Source organism: Phyllobates terribilis, unplaced genomic scaffold, assembly GCF_046119375.1.
Source record: "Phyllobates terribilis strain yellow unplaced genomic scaffold, ASM4611937v1 Scaffold_3__8_contigs__length_932513732, whole genome shotgun sequence".
Classification (NCBI taxonomy): domain Eukaryota; kingdom Metazoa; phylum Chordata; class Amphibia; order Anura; family Dendrobatidae; genus Phyllobates; species Phyllobates terribilis.
This window is the reverse complement of record NW_027362763.1, coordinates 687,350,945-687,370,221: the sequence shown is the minus strand read 5'-3', so window position 1 is coordinate 687,370,221 and position 19,277 is coordinate 687,350,945. Positions and strand designations below refer to the sequence as shown.

The 19,277-nt window shown below is 46.6% G+C and overlaps 1 protein-coding gene across 2 annotated transcripts in view; it reads left to right on the top strand.

Moving 5' to 3' along the window:
* The first annotated feature begins 1,250 nt into the window (after positions 1 to 1,250).
* Positions 1,251 to 19,277, top strand: part of LOC141257388 (calpain-8-like) — a 260,656-nt gene continuing 242,629 nt past the window's right edge. For both annotated transcript variants that reach the window (XM_073671884.1, XM_073671883.1), the window contains exon 1: positions 1,251 to 1,556. In XM_073671884.1, coding sequence (XP_073527985.1) covers positions 1,314 to 1,556 — 243 coding nt within the window. In that variant the 5' untranslated portion in view covers positions 1,251 to 1,313. The remainder of the gene's footprint in view (positions 1,557 to 19,277) is intronic.

Below are 19,277 nucleotides of genomic sequence, written 5' to 3'. Positions count from 1 at the left end.
GGAGTCAGTTCAGACACGGGAGCTGAAACCGCAAAGCAGGAGACATACAGGACTCAGTTCAGACACGGGAGCTGATACCGCAAAGCAGGAGACATACAGGACTCAGTTCAGACACGGGAGCTGATACCGCAAAGCAGGAGACATACAGGACTCAGTTCAGACACGGGAACTGATACAAAAAGCAGGAGACAAGAGACGGGACCTGGCACCTTCAGAGTGCAAGCACACACTGAAGGAAACACTATGCACAGGCAGGGATAGAAGGGAGCTGCTGAGCTATATACCAAGTGACAGACAGCAATAGGCTGAGGACGCACAAGGGGTGTGACCCACAGCAGGTACAAAAGGCAGGAAGTGATCGGGCGCCGCCCTTAAGCAGCAGAAACAGACACAAACAGACAGCATGGAGGGAAGCCAGAGAGACATTCTGGACAGGAGATCAAGTGCGCCCTCTTGCACAGTGGGAGATGGACCACCATGCAAGGACGCCGCCAGGTATGTTACAGTGGTCAAATATCTGTTTAGCATTTTATTGTATTGTTAGTAAAAGTTACATTTTAAACAGATTGTTTTTCCATGATATTCTAACATTCTTTCCAAAAAATAATTTTTTTCTTCAGTTTTGGATGTTTTATTGTAAAAGTGGCGCAATACTCTGGCAACATTGTTCCCAACAGCGACCTGGGAGTCAGAAATGCGCCCAGGCATGTTGCCCATGCTGTTCACATTCCAATGGAGCACTGTTTTCATCCATTTCAGGGATTTTCCTGCTACTCAGCCCTCCGTGTAGGGTCTGCTGGAAAAACGCTTGAGTTTCCCACTGACTTCCATTATACTCGTTATTCGAATCGAGGCTGTCCAAGCGTCTGACCTGCTCTAATCGAGAACCAAGCTCATGAGAATTTTAGTGCTCGCTCATCACTATTTTAGGGTATTTTTGGTGGGAAAAATCACAATTTCAAATAACCTCTCAGAAGTAAAGTTGAGTCCCTCATTTTGCACCATCAATTATTCTGAGTTATTATGGTCTCTGGAGTCTGCCATGATCTGATGGACCCTGCTTGGTCATGAAATGCTCATCGATTTAAATTTAAATGAGCCCTATGTCAACCTTCAATTCCCAGCCCTTTAGAATTGCCCCAAAGTTATATTTCCTTTTAATACTGCTTTAGTCCTGTCAGGCATATATCCTTGTCATGCATATCATGTGTGTCATTCATTCCTCCAGGGTTTTATTATGCATATAACTGTGTATAAATACCTCCCCGTTTATCCCCTATAATCATCTACTACAGTACAGAGAGCTTTGCATCATGTCTGGAGTTGCCTCTAAGATCGCCCAAGATAGGGCCAAAGCAGAGGGTCTTGGCTCCCCCGAGAACCCAATAAAATTTGCAGATCAGGACTTTGAGAAGCTGAGGGCAGAGTGCCTGGCATCCAATAAACTATTTGAAGATGAAAAATTTAAAGCTGAGCAGTCCTCCCTCGGCAAAGAAATGGAAGAGTTGGGTCCAGATACAGAAAAGGCACAAGGGATGGAGTGGAAGAGACCCACGGTAAGAATCTGTTCAATAATAATAATAATAATAATAATAATAATGTGTATGTATATTCCTATCTGTTTCGAAGGGATGGCAAGAAAAGCAATCTTGAATTTCTCAAAATTTTCTATATGGTAAGTTCACTTATAATGAATTTCCAAAACTGCTTCTTTTTCATAACGGCCACTTTGAAAGTATTGCTCAACTGTCATCATATTATGGAGGAAAAAAGAGCTGAGCAGACTGATATATTATTGGCTGGGAATAATTTTGTATAACTATTGTTGCTGTTGTAGGAGTCTAGGGGGAGGTCTTACATTGTGGTACCGCCCACTGGACTCATTCCAAAAAGCAGATTTAAATATGAATAAATCACATTTTAAACGTACTCTTTCCAAACAGTTCTACATAGTCATCTGTCCAGCTCCTTCTACTCTATATTTTTGCTGCTCACAGATAGGGCACCATATTAATTATGACAGATCCACTGTAAATAAACAGTTTAAGCAAAAGTAATACGCTGGGTTTTAACTAGTGCAAGTGAGATTGTCTAAGGGGTTAAAACATGATTGCGGGTTTTTTTTAAATCCTTGTGTCATGCTTCAACCTCTCAGGTCCTGAACTAGGCTTAAGGGTTTGCTCACATCTGCATATAAATCCGGCGAGTGCAATGTGAGAAAAAATAAAATCTCATTGCACTTGCACCAATATAGTTCAGTGAGGCAGTGTTCATCTGTGAGCTTTTCCTCATCTGAAACTGGGCTGAGGAAAAAATGGCAATATGCTGAGTATGACCACGTATAACGGCCGAGACTCAACAATGTACAGTAAGTCAATGCATTGAAGGAAAAAAAACGCAAGGCACATAGACCATACATTTGCTGTCCGGTTTTTACGCACACATCTCAAAGGAAACCCAATATTTCATCAGTCAAATACAGTACATTTACAGCCAGAACTGTCAGAATAGAACAGATATACATTCCTGTTCATCGCTTTTGGCACCCATGAAGTTTAAGTACATAATGTGGAATATCTCCTGAAAACAATGAATTAAGTGAAACAGTTTTTTTGTATAGAGCACTTTTCTTAAATGCAAAAGAGCAAATGATAAACAATAATTTAAACAAATAACAATGATAGGTAAAAATAGTAAAACCTAAAGCTTACTGTGTTACTGGTATTGGCACCGTTTACAATAATTTTGTATGGAAGCACATTTAGAATCGCCTGTGATAAATCACAAAAGAGATTCACCTGTGATTAATTGTCGATGCCCAAGTGACATGAATTAGCCAATGAATGATAATTTCAGTGTTTTAAAAAGCCACATGGTAGGCCCTGTTACTTGAGCTGTCCGAGGACATCAGACCTGCTATTATTAGCAAACAAAATACTTTCAAAGGGTATAAGGCCATCTCCAAATACCTTGGTATCCCAGTTTCAACAGTTCGCAATGTTATTAAGAAGTTTGCCAAGCATGGAACCGTCAAGAACCTCCCTGGATGTGGGGGTAAGAGGAAAATTGACAAGAGTTGTCTTTGAAGGTTGGTGTGAAAGGTGGAAAAAACACCACACCAAACATCCAAAGACCTGAAGGTGAATCTGGAACAGTCTGGGGTCATGGTTTCACCAAGGACCATACGCGCAATGAAGTTTATAAGGAAAAGAACACCTTACTAACAGTAAAGCATGGTGGAAGATCCATAATGCTGTGAGGTTGATTTGCTGCATCCGGTACTGGAGGCCTTAACCGTATCACATAAATCATGAAATCAGAGCATTAACAAGAGATTTTAGAGCAAAATGTCCTACTCAGTTTAAGAAAACTTGGTTTTGAGTCAAAAATCATGGGTCCTCCAGCAAGACAATGACCCAAAACACACAACCAAATGTACACCGAAATGGTTGAAAAATGAAAAAAAAATACTGTTTTAAAATGGCCAGCAATGAGCCCTGACTCATCCGATTGAAAATCTTTGGGGTGAGCTAAAATTTGCTTTTGGGATAAAGAACCCTGCAAACATTCAATAGCTTGAACAAACTGCAAAGGAAGAGTGGGAGAGAAATCCAGCTGAGAAGTACAAGAAGCTTCTAGATGGCTACAAGAAACGTTTGGAGGCTGTCAGCAATGCCAAAGGGTGTGCAAACAAGTATTAATTAAGGGTGCCTTTATTGCTGCATATGCTATTTATTCTTTGAAATTGGAACATGTAAGATGAAAAACAATGTTGTATTACTTTGGACCACTAATTAAAAAATCCTAAGGATATAACTTTGGTACATTTCCATGTATTTCTGAAGATATTGTACCGTCTATGAAAAAAATTAAGGGGTGCCAATAAAGGGATGCAGCACTATGTAGATAGAAAGTGGTCAGTGATATATTTAATCAGTGCTTTGCGTATGTAGTTTTCTGTACTTGTATTTAGCTATTAAATATATAAATAGATGAAAAAATGGCATGGGGTCCTCCTTATTTCCCAGCTAAGGGAAAGCAGACAGCTGTGAGTTGGTCTTATTAGTCTGGGAAGGGGCCAATAAACATGGAGCTTCCCAGCTATTAATATCAGCTCACAGCTGTCTGCTTAGCCTTTACTGTGTATTAAAAAGGTGTCATCCCCAAAAAAATGACATTGTGTGCTCCCTATTTTTAATAACCAGCAAAGGCTAAGCAGGCAGCTGAGGGCTGGGAAGGTCCATGGATATTGGTTCTTTCCCAGCCTAATAAAACCAGCCCTCAACCACCCTAGAAATGGCATATCCATTAAATGTGCCAATTCTGGCACGTAGCCTCAGCTCTTCCCGATTGTCCTGATGTGGTGGCAATCAAGGTAATGGTTTTGTGGTTGATGTCAGCTGTGTAATGTCAGCTGAAATCAAGCCAAGGGGTTAATAATAGAGCAGTGTCGGTCAGACATCACCACTACAATCCCTATTTTCTTCGTCCAGTCTATGGTGTCCCGCTCAGAGAACGCAGCTCCATAGACTGGAGCAGCAGCCACGTTGAGTAGCGCGAGAATCTGGCTGCTGTGAACTGCGGTAACCTTACGGACGTCACCACTTGCAGCGTGAGAGCTTACTGCCAGTTCTCACATTGTGAGCCATGACGTAAGTAAGGTTACCGCAGTTCAGCGGCTGAGGACTGCCATAACCTTACTGACATCACCGCAGTTCACAGCAGCCAGGTTCTTGCGCTATACAGCGTGAAAACCGATAGTGGCTGCTGCTCCAGTCTATGGAGCTGCGTTCTGTGAATGAGGCACCAAAGACTGGATGAGGAAGACGGGGATCGTCGTGGGATGTCCATATTATGGATTGTGGTGGACCCCTGTGGTTCATTTGTTTATGTTAATAAATGGGTAAAAGTGGGTAATTGTTGGGGAGTACTTTTTACAATTAAAGGACTTTTCTGTGAGTGTGTTTATTTATTTTGATTACGGGGTTAGTAATTGGGGTGCCTGACAGATGCCTCTCGATTACTAAACCCTGGGCTTGATGTCAGCAGACATTACACAGCTGACATCAACCCCAAAACTATTACCCGGATTGCCACCGCACCATGGCAATCAGGGAGAGCTGAGGCTAAGTGTCAGAAATGTATGCATCTAATGCATGAGCTGTTTGTGAGGCGGATGAGGCTGGTCTTATTAGGCTGGGAAGGGACAAATATCCATGGACCTTCTCAGCCTATTAATATCAGCTGGCAGCTAACCTTTTGCTGTCTGCTTTCCCTTAGCTGGTTATTAAAAATAAGGGGACCCAATGCCATTTATTTAATTTATTTATATATTTATTAGCTAATTACAAGTACAGAAAACTACACAGACAAAACACTGATTATATATCTCACTGACATCTATCTATCTGTCTATCACTATCTGTAAATAAGATTACTTTATTCATTTGAAAATTAGAGAATTACAGTATTTAAAAGATGATGTTAAAAATTAGGGATGAGAGAACCTGAACAGTAAAAATTCGGGGTTCGTCCTGGCCACCTAGTATCCGGAACCGAACCCCAAACATGGACTTTTTACCGTAATTCCGGTTTACTGTTTGGGTTCGGATGCCAAATAAAGTATGTTGAAAGGCTGCAGTGCAGCCAACCAGCAAGCTTTTGGGCTGTGGGTACTTCTTAGCCATTACAGCCATGCCAAGTATTGTCATGTCACCCGGCCTGTATAAGTGCCGGATCACGGGTGTTGCCGCCATTGTTCCCTGATTAGCATAGGGACAGAACGGAGCTGAAGTGAGGGACAGTGTTAGGTTCTGTGTGTGCGCCCTCTGCAAAAAAGCCTCTGTGTGTACTCTGTACAACTGCCTGTGGGAATTCTGTGCCAAAGAGCCTTTTGTGTCTTCTGCACCCCGCCTGTGGAAGTACTAAACCAGAAAGACTGTGTGCGTATTCTGCAGCCTCGTCTGTGAGAGTACTGTGCCAAAAAGCCTGTGCGTGTACTCTGCACCTCCGCCTATGGGATAACTGTGCCAAAAAGCCTCTGCGTACTCTGCAGTCATGTCTGTACTAGTGATGAGCGGGCACTAAAATGTTCGGGTACTCATTGTTGGAGTCAAGCAAATTGGAATCCTCGAGTGCTCGAGTAACGAGCCCAATGTAAGTCTATGGGAAACTCGAGCATTTTTACGGCGACTCTCCCCGGCAGTCTGCAGAGGGCCTAAAAATTACCCAAATCGATGGGAACAATGCTCAAATGACATGGGAACAGCATGGGGAAGACCCCTGGAAGCATTTCTGACTCCCAGGTCACTGCTGTCAACAACGTTGTGAGAGGTATTACACCACTTTTACGGACACACAAAAAACATACAAAAACGAAACCAAAATGGATTTTCCTGGGAAATACACTACCGTTCAAAAGTTTGGGGTCACCCAGACAATTTTATGTTTTCCATGAAAACTCATACTTTTATTTATCAAATGAGTTGCAAAATGAATAGAAAATATAGTCCAGACATTGACAAGGTTAGAAATAATGATTTTTATTTGAAAGAATAATTTTCTCATTCAAACTTTGCTTTCGTCAAAGAATGCTCCCTTTGCAGCAATTACAGCATTGCAGACCTTTGGCATTCTAGCTATTAATTTGCTGAGGTAATCTTGAGAAATTTCACCCCATGCTTCCTGAAGCCCCTCCCAAAAGTTGGATTGGCTTGATGGGCACTTTTTGCGTACCATACGGTCAAGCTGCTTCCACAACAGCTCAATGTGGTTGAGATCTGGTGACTGCACTGGCCACTCCATTACAGATAGAATACCAGCTGCCTGCTTCTTCCCTAAATTGTTCATGCATAATTTGGAGGTGTGCTTTGGGTCATTGTCCTGTTGTAGGATGAAATTGGCTCCAATCAAGCGCTGTCCACAGGGTATGGCATGGCATTGCAAAATGGAGTGATAGCCTTCCTTATTCAAAATCTCATTTACCTTGTACAAATCTCCCAGTTTACCAGCACCAAAGCAACAGAACATCACATTACCTCCACCATGCTTGACAGATGGCATCAGGCACTCTTCCAGCATCTTTTCAGTTGTTCTGCGTCTCACAAATGTTCTTCTGTGTGATCCAAACACCTCAAACTTTGATTCGTCTGTCGATAAAACTTTTTTCCAATCTTCCTCTGTCTAATGTCTGTGTTCTTTTGCTCATATTAATCTTTTCCTTTTATTAGCCAGTCTCAGATATGGCTTTTTCTTTGCCACTTTGCCCTGAAGGCCTGCATCCTGGAGTTGCCTCTTCACTGTAGACGTTAACACTGGCGTTTTGCGTGTACTATTTAATGAAGCTGCAGTTGAGGAGCTGTGAGGCGTCAATTTCTCAAACTAGAGACTCTAATGTACTTGTCTTGTTGCTCAGTTGTGCAGCGGGGCCTCCCACTTCTCTTTCTACTCTGGTTAGAGCCTGTTTGTGCTCTCCTCTGAAGGGAGTAGTACACACCGTTGTAGGAAATCTTCAGTTTCTTGGCAAGTTCTCGCATGGAATAGCCTTCATTTCTAAGAACAAGAATAGACTGTCGAGTTTCACATGAAAGTTCTCTTTTTCTGGCCATTTTGAGAGTTTCATAGAGCAAACAAATGTAATGCTCCAGATTCCAACTAGCTCATAGGAAGGTCAATTTTATAGCTTCTCAAATCAGCCAAACCGTTTTTAGCTGGGCTAACATACTTGTGCAAGGGTTTTCTAGGGTTTTCTAAACATCCATTAGCCTTCTTACACAGTTAGCAAACACAATGTACCATTAAAACACTGGAGTGGTGGTTGTTGGAAATGGGCCTCTATACACCTATGTAGATATTGCAATAAAAACAAGACATTTGCAGCTAGAATAGTCATTTACCACATTAACAATGTATAGAGCGCATTTCTGATTCATTTAATGATAGCTTCATTGAAAAAAAATGTGCTTTTCTTTCAAAAATAATGAAATTTCTAAAGGACACCAAACTTTTGAACGGTAGTGTATATTAAGGAACATCCTTTCCAGGGTAATGACTTGTATATAAGGCAAAATAAATAACCAAAAACAAAAATGCTCCTCCACACCTTGGGCTATGTTCACACATAGCGTTTTTTTAAGCGTTTTTGCACTTTTGCATTGCTTTCAACCAAAACAATTGCATTTACCGGGAAATGTCATATTAACATTTTACAACCTTATCTGGCCATGTGGAGGTAAATCAATTGGGAGAAATACCCAGCTCAGGAGTATCCGATAAAAAAAATTTTATTAATCCATATAAAATGTTGCTGCTGAAATGAACCCCTCCTGCTTGTCATGGATGTGATTTTTTTATGCTACTGGCCTCTTGGATTTTATATGGATTAATAAAAGTTTTTTTATTGGATACTCCTGCGCTGGATGTTTCTCCTAATTGATTTAGCTCCACTTGGCACCACTGATCCTTGCATGCGGTCTCCGACTGGGTGAGCTGACTTTTTTCTTATCTGGCCATGTGGTGTGTGACACCACATCAGACACATTCTGTTTCATTTATGATGGAGGGACTCTGAAAGTCCCAAAGACTATTTTAATAGGGCCATCAGGCGGCCCCTGCTTTGTTGTTTTCATTATTAACTAGTGGGATTCTTATACTGTTATTGCGAATGCAGTGACTTCAAGGGCTGCCAAAAATTTGAACACAACCCAATACCCCTTTCAAGAGACATAGAGGATGGTCTCCATAAAAAAAAAATGTTCCCATTAGAAAGGCGAGGGTCTGCAATTCAGTTATAGGGTATGCAGTGAGTCCAATGGCTGCCAAAATTTAGGAAAAACCCCAATAACAATTTAAAGACACACAAAGATGGGCCTCAGTAATGACATATTCCCATTAGAAAGGAGAGGGTCTCCCACAGTGTTTGCCTATGCAGTGAAGCAACGGCTGCCAAAAATTTGGAGGAACTCCAATGCCTCTTGCAAGAGACATAGAGGTCAGAGGGTCTCCTGAAAACAATGTTCCCATTATTAGGAAGGGGGTCTCCCATACTGTTTACCTATGCAGTGAAGCAACGGCTGCCAAAAATCTGGAGGAACTCCAATGTCCCTTGCAAGAGACATAGATATGTTGATATGGTACAATTGGTGGTGATATGGCGGTGGAGGATGAGCATGCGGAAAAGGAGGAGGACAAGCGCAAATAGACAAAATCAGGAAGTGTATACCCATGTCTGGGTGTGAAGACAGGTGCATGGGAATAGAGTTAGACCTCCCAAAAAAAAGACATTGTATGTGAGTTTATGTTACTTTGCTATCATTCGGTGGTGTTGAGAAGTCCGGCCCAATCCAGCCCTTGTTCATTTTTATGAGTCAGCCTGCAGGACTTTCAGTTGACAGGCGGATGCGCCTATACGTTTAATTCCACCGGGGGCACTAAAAACCTGCTCTGACAAAACACTAGTGGCAGGGCAGGCCAGGAGGCATAGAGAGCCAGTTCATGCCACATGTCCAGCTTGGATACCCAATAATTATAAGGCACAGAGGAATCAAGGAGGATGTTGGTACGGTCGGCAAGGTTCTCCCTTAGCATCTTCCGCAACTTTTCCCTCCTTGGGAAAGTACCCCACGCATCAGGTCTTGTGCGATGGGAGGGTCTGAGTAAACTGTCCCAGAACTTTGAGTGTTCCTCTGCCTCTGCTTGATCACATTTGCGTCTCTCTCACCTGTACTCCTTGGTTGTCCAACGAACTGTGACATCTGCCGCCAGTGTTTTCAGATGGGAATTTTTTAATAATTCCGAATCAAGGGTCTTCTCATACTGCACCATTTTATTAGGCCTGTCTTGCAAGGGATTAAGAGTTCTCCTTGCAGCGTGGGTGTAGAAGTGTCACCAACCAATAATGACTGTCACCCTAAATTTGGACAACGAAAGGGTCACGGGAAAGGCAGCGTAACATAAGCTCAGCCATGTGTGCCAGACTGCGAAGAGGCAAGACTTCGGTGTCCTCACTAAGAGGACAACTGACCATGCTTTCCTCCTCATCTTTCTCCTCCTCCATCTCCTTGTCCTCAGGCCACCCACGCTGAACAGACGGTATGAGTATGAGTTGTGCAGGTAGTACAGTACCATCTATAGCACAGGATACTAGCTCCTGTTCTTCCTCCTCCTCCTCTTCCTCATTGTCACCCAATCCACATTGGGATGAGATGAAGCTGGGCTGTGTGTAATGACCCAGTATGGTTCCTTGCTCCATCTCATCATGCTCCGCCTGCAATGTATCCTCTTTGATTGTGAGCAGAGAGCATTTCAGAAGACAAAAAAGCGGGATGGTGACGCTAACTATGGCATCATCGCCGCTCACTCACATCCATGTCCACTCCTGAGATTTATGTGTGGAGTCTGACCTGAATACTGATGGCCTTGTTGATGCTAATAGTCAACAACTGCCCTATTCTGCTCACAAATCCTTCCCAACATCTGCAATGTAGAGTTCCAATGCATGAGGACGTCGCAGATCACTCGGTGAGCTGGAAGCTGCAAACGCTGCTGAAGTACCACAAGGACGGTGGAAACCATAGCTGACTTCCCCAAATGGGCACACAAGCGGCGTACTTTGACAAGCAGATCCGACAGATCCGGCCAGACCTAAGCATATTAGTTTCAGCACAGCCTGTTTCTGCTTGGTCGAGGCAGTGCTGCAGTGCTTCCAGCTTGCGACTGATATGGTCATTTCGGAGATGAAGACTGAAGAGGAGGAGGAGGTGCAGGAGCTGTAGAATATGGGGGCAACCCTGACTGACCCAGGGTCCGCAATCCTCGGCTTCAGAAGGACCTGTTCCGTCCCAAGGTCCGACTGGGTCCCAGCTTCTACTATATTAACCCACTGTGCCGTCAGCGAGATGTACTGTCCCTGCCCACAAGCACTTGTCCACATTTCCGTGATTAGGTAGACTTTCCCAGTAACTGCGTTGTTGAGGGCACGTCTAATGTTGTGGGACATGTGCTTGTGTAATGCGCGGACGGCACACCGGGAGAAAGAGTGACGGCTGGGGGCCGACTACTGAGGGACGGCCGCCACCATCAGGCTGCAGAAAGATTCCATCGCCACGAGCCTAAAAGGCAACATTTTGAGCACAAGCATTTTTGGAATGTGTGAATTTAGTAGTGTGGCCTGTGAGGCGTTGGTTGCTTATTTGTGCTTGAGTTCCAAGGACTGGGGTAGGGACAAGTGAACGCTGCGCTAGGAAAAGGACGTGGACGTGGTTGCTGATGGTGCTAGTTGAGAGTGTTCAATGATAGGTGCAGGGCAGGAGGCATCTTGGAATGTGACATAGACAGGAGATCGGCGTGCATGCACAACAGCCGAACAAGCAGTGGTGTCACCCGCACACACTGTTGCTGGACCCTGGGATTAGGCCCATTTAGTCTGGTGCTTTGCAGCCATGTGCCTGATCATGCTGGTGGTGGTCAGGTTGCTAGTTTTGCTACCCCTGCTGACCTGGCAGGTGGTGCAAAAGCCTTTTTGAGGTTAACGGCAGAGTCTTTAAAAAACAACCAGACTCGGGAAGACATAACAGTTGTACTGGCAACATCCTTCATGTTGGCGTTACGAAAAACGCTTTCCTGCCTTGTGTCTGTGGCCACCACACTGCTTCTTCCTGCCTGTTGTGGTGCTACACCTCCCTCCCCATGTGTGCTGCTATCCTCGCGCTGTATGTCCCGCTGCCAGGTTGGGTCAATTACTATATCATCCACCACCTCATCTTCCACTTCCGCACCTTGGTCCTCCTCCTGACTTTCTAGCAATTGTGTCTCACCATCATCATCATCCACCTCTTGCGACAGTAATTGCACTTTCCCACCATTGCCTTCTTGTGACCGTGGCTGCTCCAATATTTTGGCATCACTATACGCTTTCTCCCCTTGACTCGCTTGAACCTGGCCGGGCGAGAGGTCCGAATCTACAAATAGAAAAGTGAACAGCTCTTCTGAGTGTCCAAGTGTGGGAGCAGTTGTCTCCGGCCACTCAGCATGGTGGGAAGATGGAGGATCAGGGTGAGGAATATGCGGTCCAGAATCACATCTACTGAGACTTGACTGTGTGGAAGACAGGGTGGTAGTGGTGGCAAAGGGACTGGAAGCATTATCTGCTATCCAACCAACAAATTTTTGACACTGCTCTGGGTTCAATAGTGGTGTACTGCGGTCCCCTAGTATTTGGGACAGGAAGGTCGAGTGACAAGGTGTGGGTGTTTGTTGTGGCACAATTTCAGCTTGCCCACGGCCACGTTCTTGGCCTCTGCATGCACCATCACGTCCACTTCACCGTCCCTTGCCACGCATCTTGCCCATTTTAAATGGAGGACAATATTTTCCACGTTCACGAGAAATGGCTGATTTTGGAATGCAGTTATATGTGATACTTCTGCCAGAGAACCACAGTTCTATGATAGCAGGCCTGTAATTTACTAATATTATTTTACACAGAGACATAGTGTGAATAGCTTGACCGGCACACTGCAACGAAATTAAAATGGAAAAAATGGCTGATTTTAGAACACTGTTATAGGTGATATGTCTGACAGAGAACCACGGTTTTAAATAGCAGGCCTGTAATTTACTAACGTTATTCTACACAGAGACCTAGTGTGACTAGCTTGACCAACACACTGCAACAAAATTAAAATGGTAGAAATGGCTGATTTTGGAACACCTTTATAATAATAAAATAATAATCTTTATTTTTATATAGCGCTAACATATTCCGCAACGCTTTACATACATTATTGTCGCTGTCCCCATCGGGGCTCACAATCTAGATTCCCTATCAGTATGTTTTTGGAGTGTGGGAGGAACCCGGAGGAAACCCAAGCAAACACGGGGAGAACATACAAACTCCTTGCAGATGTTGTCCTTGGTGGGATTTTATAGGTGATATGTCTGACAGAGAACCACGGTTTTAAATAGCAGGCCTGTAATTTACTAATATTATTCTACACAGACACCTAGTGTGATTAGCTTGACCAACACACTGTAACGAAATGGAAGGCAGAAATCGCTGTTTTTGGAACACTATTATAGGTGATATGTCTGACAGAGAACCACAATTTTAAATAGCAGGTATGTAATTTACTAATATTATTCTACACAGAGACCTAGTGTGAATAGCTTGACGGACACACTGCAACGAAATGAAAATGGAAGAAATGGCTGATTTTGGAACACTGTTATAGGTGATATATCTGACAGAGAACCACGGTTTCAAATAGCAGTCCTTTAATTTACTAATACTATTTATCACAGACACCTCGTGTGAATTGTAGTATTGGCGTCTCTGCCCCCTGACAGGCAGAGACGCTGTCCCTCTTACCGCCGCGCTCCCCGCCCGACATCCTCCGGTGCTCCTGCTTCTGCTGCCGCCGGCGCGTGCAGTTTTCCGGGCACTGTGCTTAGGGCGCGCGTGCTCCCTCCCTCTTAAAAGGGCCGCACGCGCCGTCCTAAGGAGTCCCCGGCCAATGGCCGGAGGACCTCTCATATATAAGGCACCTCCTCCAAAATGGAGGTGCCCGTGCAAGGTTGTAGCTTTGTGTGTTAAACTCTGCTTCAGCCCTCAGTTCCCGCTGTCAGCCTGACTACCAGTCCATACCGCCAGCCTGACTACCAGTCCAGCCCGCCAGCCTGACTACCAGCCCTGTCCGCCAGCTTGTCTACTCTCCAGCCCGACAGTCTGTCTACAGTCCAGTCCACCAGTCTGTCTATGGGCCCTGCCAGCCTGTTACCTGCCGTGCCTACCAGCCAGCCTACCTGGAGGCCCCTGCTTGTTACCTGCTGTCCCTGCCAGCCTGCTTACCTGGTAGCACCTGCCTGTTACCTACCATGCCTACCAGCCAACCTACCTGGAGTCTCCTGCTTGTTGCCTGCCGTGCCTGCCAGCCCGCTTACCTGGACGCACCTGCCTGTTACCTGCCGTGCCTGCCAGCTCGCTTACCTAGAAGCACCTGCCTGTTACCTGTCGTGCCTACCAGCCAGCCTACCTGGAGGCTCCTGCTGGTTACCTGCCGTGCCTGCCAGCCCACTTACCTAGAAGCACCTGCCTGTTACCTGCCGTGCCTACCAGCCCGCCTACCTGGAGGCTCCTGCTTGTTACCTGCCGTGCCTGCCAGTTCGTCTGCCTGGATCACAAGTCAGCCTGCCTGCCGTGCTCATCTGCTGTACCGGTCAGTCCCTGCCTTCTGACCCGTGGGAGTCACCTGCTGTCATACAAGGTCGGTCACCAGAGTAGCACCTGGTCCCTCTGCTTCCCTGGTCACGGAGTCGATTGAGCCGCTGTGCGACCTTGGTCAGTCCAAGTTGATACCTAGTTACACCCCTCTGGTCCCTCCTTGCACCGCATCACAGAGGTTCCACTACCCGGATCCGTAACATGAATAGTTGCAACAGAATGGAAAAAGAGGCCAATATTTTCCATGTTCAGTTCAAATTTCTGGATTTTTAGCGCTGAAATATAAAAGATCTGGCTGTATTATACAGTGCTAACAAGCAAATGGAGCAGAAAAATGATGTACCCTGGATTGCTTTTTAAGCAAATAACCAGGATTAAGATAAAAAAAAATTGCCTTGGCCCCTGATATCTGGGGCTACGTCTACAAATATCTGCAATTATTACAGCAGCAGCCGACAGGACGTTCAATGGACCCTCTTGCGCTATATATACTGCAGTCTTCCATATACACTGCCTGCTTGCCAAACTCCTGTCTAGAGCTGATTATATTCAGCTGGATTAGTCCTCAGAAGGACTGTTAGTTCATATATATATATATATATATATATTGTGAGGCAGTGACCGGGATCATATACGAGGGACGTTATATATCCCCCAGAATGTGTACAGAGACCTATTAAATCCATTGGAGTGCATTGCAGTCACAAACTCACCTGCAGCTGTAATGCAGGAATGAAGGTGAGCAATGACCTGGTCAGGCTATCTGGCAAAGGCAGATTAGTAAAACCCGGCAGGGCCTTCATTTCTTGGAGGAGGTTACAGGAAGGCAGTGGGGCGGCCTCATCCCTCCAACCCGGGTTTTCCAGTGGCTCTTGCCACAAGTCCTTTAAAAACTCTGCACTAAGGATTAGTGCTGTTCTGTTTTGGAACCTGCTAGAAGCAAAGCAGGAAAGCTCAGCGGGACTGTGTGTAGCTGAACCCACGCCTGGGAAGGCTCTGCACCCATCAGGCTCTGAGCGGCCCGGCGTGGCCGTTGCCCCCGGCAACTGTTGTTTATGGACTCATGTTAACCCGGCTGCGAACCAGAGGACTTTCTGTTTACCCGTGAGTTGCTGAATAAAAGCTGTTCATGTTGGACTTGCTTGGCTCACTGCCTCAGTTACTGCATGGTGTGAACACCGCCGCCTTACAACTTGGTGGAGAATGTGGGCATTGTGACTGAGGCATACCCCACTGGCAGCTGCATGACCACAATCCGGCCTGCCACCTTTCAGCCCACCCCGTGGACAAAATGGAAGAGCTGTTGAAGCAGCTGGTGCTCACCCAGCAGCAGCAGATGCAGTCTCAGAGGCAACAGCAGGAGCAGCACTAGAGTCTCCAATGGCAACAGCGGGAGCAGCACCAGAATCTCCAACGGCAACAGCAGGAACGGGAACAGCAGCACAATCAGCAGCAGCTGCAGTTTCAGCAACTCCAGGAGCGGGAGCAGCAGCACAATCAGCAACAGCAGCTACTGTACCAGCAGCAGCAAAAAACAAATGAACTGATGCTGCAACAGATTGCTGCCCTGCCACAAAACCAATTCCGGAACGTCGAGAGGCCCGGGACAAGGTTCGCTCAGCGTTGAGGAAGATGGGACTGGTGGACGACGTGGAAGCCTTCCTGACCATCCACGAACGCACAGCAGAGGGGGAAAACCTACCAGCCGGCCAGTGGGCGGAAGTGGTGGCTCCGTTTTTGGTCGGCGATGCCCAGAAGGCCTACTTTGACCTCAGTTGGGAGGACGCCCAGGACTACCAAAGGCTCAAAGGTGAGATCCTTGCCCGGCTGGGGGTCAATACATACGTTAGGGCTCAGGGCGTGTTTTCATGGGCCTTTGTGGAGACCCGACCCGCCCGGTCTCAGGCTTATGACCTTTTGCAGCTGGTCAAGAAGTGGCTCCAACCTGAGTCTTTGACTCCAGCCCAGATGGTGGAGAGAGTGGTGGTCGATTGGCTGGTGAGGACTCTGCCAGCCGCTATTCAACGTTGGGTGGGGCAAGGGGACCCCGGCACCCTTGACTAGTTGGTCAGCCTGATCGAGCGCTACTCAGCTACTCAGGACTTTATTCGGGACTGTGCCGCATAAAGACTATCACTGCCAACCCAGGAACAGGGAAAGGGGTCGTGACCCTCTGCTGAGGACAGTCAGCACCGTACCCGTGCTGAAGGGGTACCCTGGAGTGAGAGTAGCAGGAGACCGGTTCCCTCCCAAACGGTCATAAGACCTAACAGTACCTCCACCATTAGGTGCTGGCGGTGTCAGGGGCCAGGACATGTGGTTGCTAACTGCCCCCTGACTACGGAACCCATGGACTGCAGGTATAACCGCCGGGTCTCAATGTACGCCCAGACCGTCTGCACTGGGAGTATCAACCCCCCGGACAGTGAACCCCAACTGTGCCAGGTACTGGTTAATGGTTACCCCACGAAGGCCCTCTTAGACTCGGGGAGCCTAGTGACTTTGGTACATGGGTCGCTGGTGGCAAGAGACAACCCCAGTGGACGGACAGTCGGGGTTGTGTGTATCCATGGGGACCTCCAAGAGTACCCAACCGCAGAGGTAGGTTTGTCCACGCCATGTGGTGACATAAAACATGTGGTGGGGGTGGTAAAAACTATTCCCTATGGGACTGTGTTGGGAAGAGATTTGCCCCTGTTCTGGACTCTGTGGAAAAACAAAATCCACTCTCCCCTAGTAAAATTTGTTACAGGCACTGTACCCGACAAACTCGAGTTAGGGGTACCTGCCGTAGGGGTGTCCAACCTAGGGACAGAGTGTGACCCCCATAGGTCTCCCCTAGAGGTTCTGGCAGGAGAGGTCGAGGATTCCCCATCAATCCCTGAGCTGGAAGTGTCCCCGGGCACTTTTGGGACAGCTCAGCTACAGGATCCCACTCTGACTCAGGTGCGGGAAAGGGTGTTAGAGGTAAATAGTGTAGCTCAACAGCCTGGTGCAGATACTGTAATTCCACGCATGGTAGTCAATGGTGAGTTGCTCTATAGGGTAGACAAAATCAGGGACGAGGTCGTGGAACAGTTAGTGGTACCTCAGTCGTACCGTCGGGCGGTTCTGGAGTTGGCACACACACACCTGCTGGGTGGACACTTACGAGTTAAAAAGACACAAGAGTGTATCTTGCAGCGGTTCTTTTGGCCGGAGGTTTACGCAGAGGTCCAAAAGTTTTGTGAATCCTACCCCGAATGTCAGTTGACCACACCCACCGCAAGTTTCCATAGCCCATTGGTACCCCTGCCAGTGATAGAGGTACCTTTTGAACGGATTGCAATGGACTTGGTAGGGCCCATTGTAAAATCCGCTCATGGCCACCAACATATACTGGTGGTCGTCGACTATGCCACCCGGTACCTGGAGGCTATGCCACACCTCGGCGAAACTGATTGCACGGGAGCTGTTTGCCATGTTCTGTCGCCTTGGACTACCTAAGGAGATCCTGACGGATCAAGGGACCCTTTTTATGTCCAAGGTGACAAGGGAACTGTGCAAACTGTTAAAAATAAAACAATTGCGCACCTCGATGTACCACCCTCAAACCGACGGGCTAGTATAACGGTTCAATAAAACCCTCAAGTCCATGTTAAAAAAGGTGGTTTCTAAGGACGGAAGGGATTGGGACATGTTGCTACCCTATTTGATGTTCGCCGTCCTTGAGGTACCCCAGGCTTCCACAGGGTTCTCTCCCTTTGAGTTACTGTACGGCAGACACCCTAGGGGTCTGTTGGACGTAGCCAAAGAGACGTGGGAACAAGAGCCGACTCCACATAGGAGTATAATTGAATACATGGCTAGTATGCAGGACCGGATCGCGGCGGTCATGCCCATCGTGAAAGAACATCTATTAGATGCCCAGGCAGCACAGAAGCATACATATAACAAAAGAGCCACAGTCAGGTCTTTTAACAAGGGCGATTGGGTGTTAGTACTGGTACCCACAGCCGAGAGTAAGCTCATGGCCAAGTGGCAAGGGCCCTATGAGGCCCGAGAAAAGGTGGGGGAGGTAAACTACCGGGTGTATCAGCCCGGAAGGAGGAATCCGGAGAAGCTTTAACATGTAAACCTGTTAAAACCTTGGAAAGATCGAGAGTGTTTAGTTACAGACGTCACTTCGGGCATGCCGTCAGAGAGTTCTCTACCTTCAGCCAGTGATGTGTCCAGGGGAGAGGTCAGGATAAGTGATGCTCTCACTAAACAGCAGCGACGGGAGGCTTGCTCGCTGGTGCAGCAAAATACCGACGTGTTCTCAGAGCTACCGGGTAGGACTATGGTTCTCCAACATGACATTGTCACCGAACCCGGTGTAAGGGTACGAATGAGACCGTATCGGGTACCCAAAGCCCGGAGGCAAGCCATCACGCATGAGGTAAAACAAATGCTCCAGTTAGGCATCATCGAGGAATCACGGAGTGAGTGGGCTAGCCCCATCGTACTGATTCTGAAACCAGACGGATCGTTACACTTCTGTAATGATTTCTGGAAATTAAATGTAGTGTCGAAATTTGACCTATATCCAATGCCCAGGGTGGATGAGCTGATTGAGAAACTGGGGCAGGCCCAGTACTTTACTACTCCCAATCTCACCAAGGGTTACTGGCAGGTACCTCTCACGGAATCGGCGAAGGAAAAGACCGCCTTCATAACTCCGGGGGGTCTATATAAATATGTGGTCTTACCTTTTGGGTTACATAGTGCTCAAGCCTCATCAGGAGTATGCATCTGCGTATGTAGATGATCTTATCATCTTTAGCACTGACTGGCATACGCACCTATCCCAGGTACAAGCGGTGCTGGATTCTCTCAGAGCCGCGAGGTTAACGACAAACCCCAAAAAATGTGTGATAGGGCTGGAGGAAGCCCGATATTTGGGGTATGTGATTGGCCGAGGAGTTATCAAGCCCCAAATCAATAAAAAACTGGCCTAAACAGTCAAGTACAAAGCAGGTGAGGGCGTTCCTTGGCATCCTTGGGTATTGCCGTCGGTTTATACCTAATTTTGCTGGGA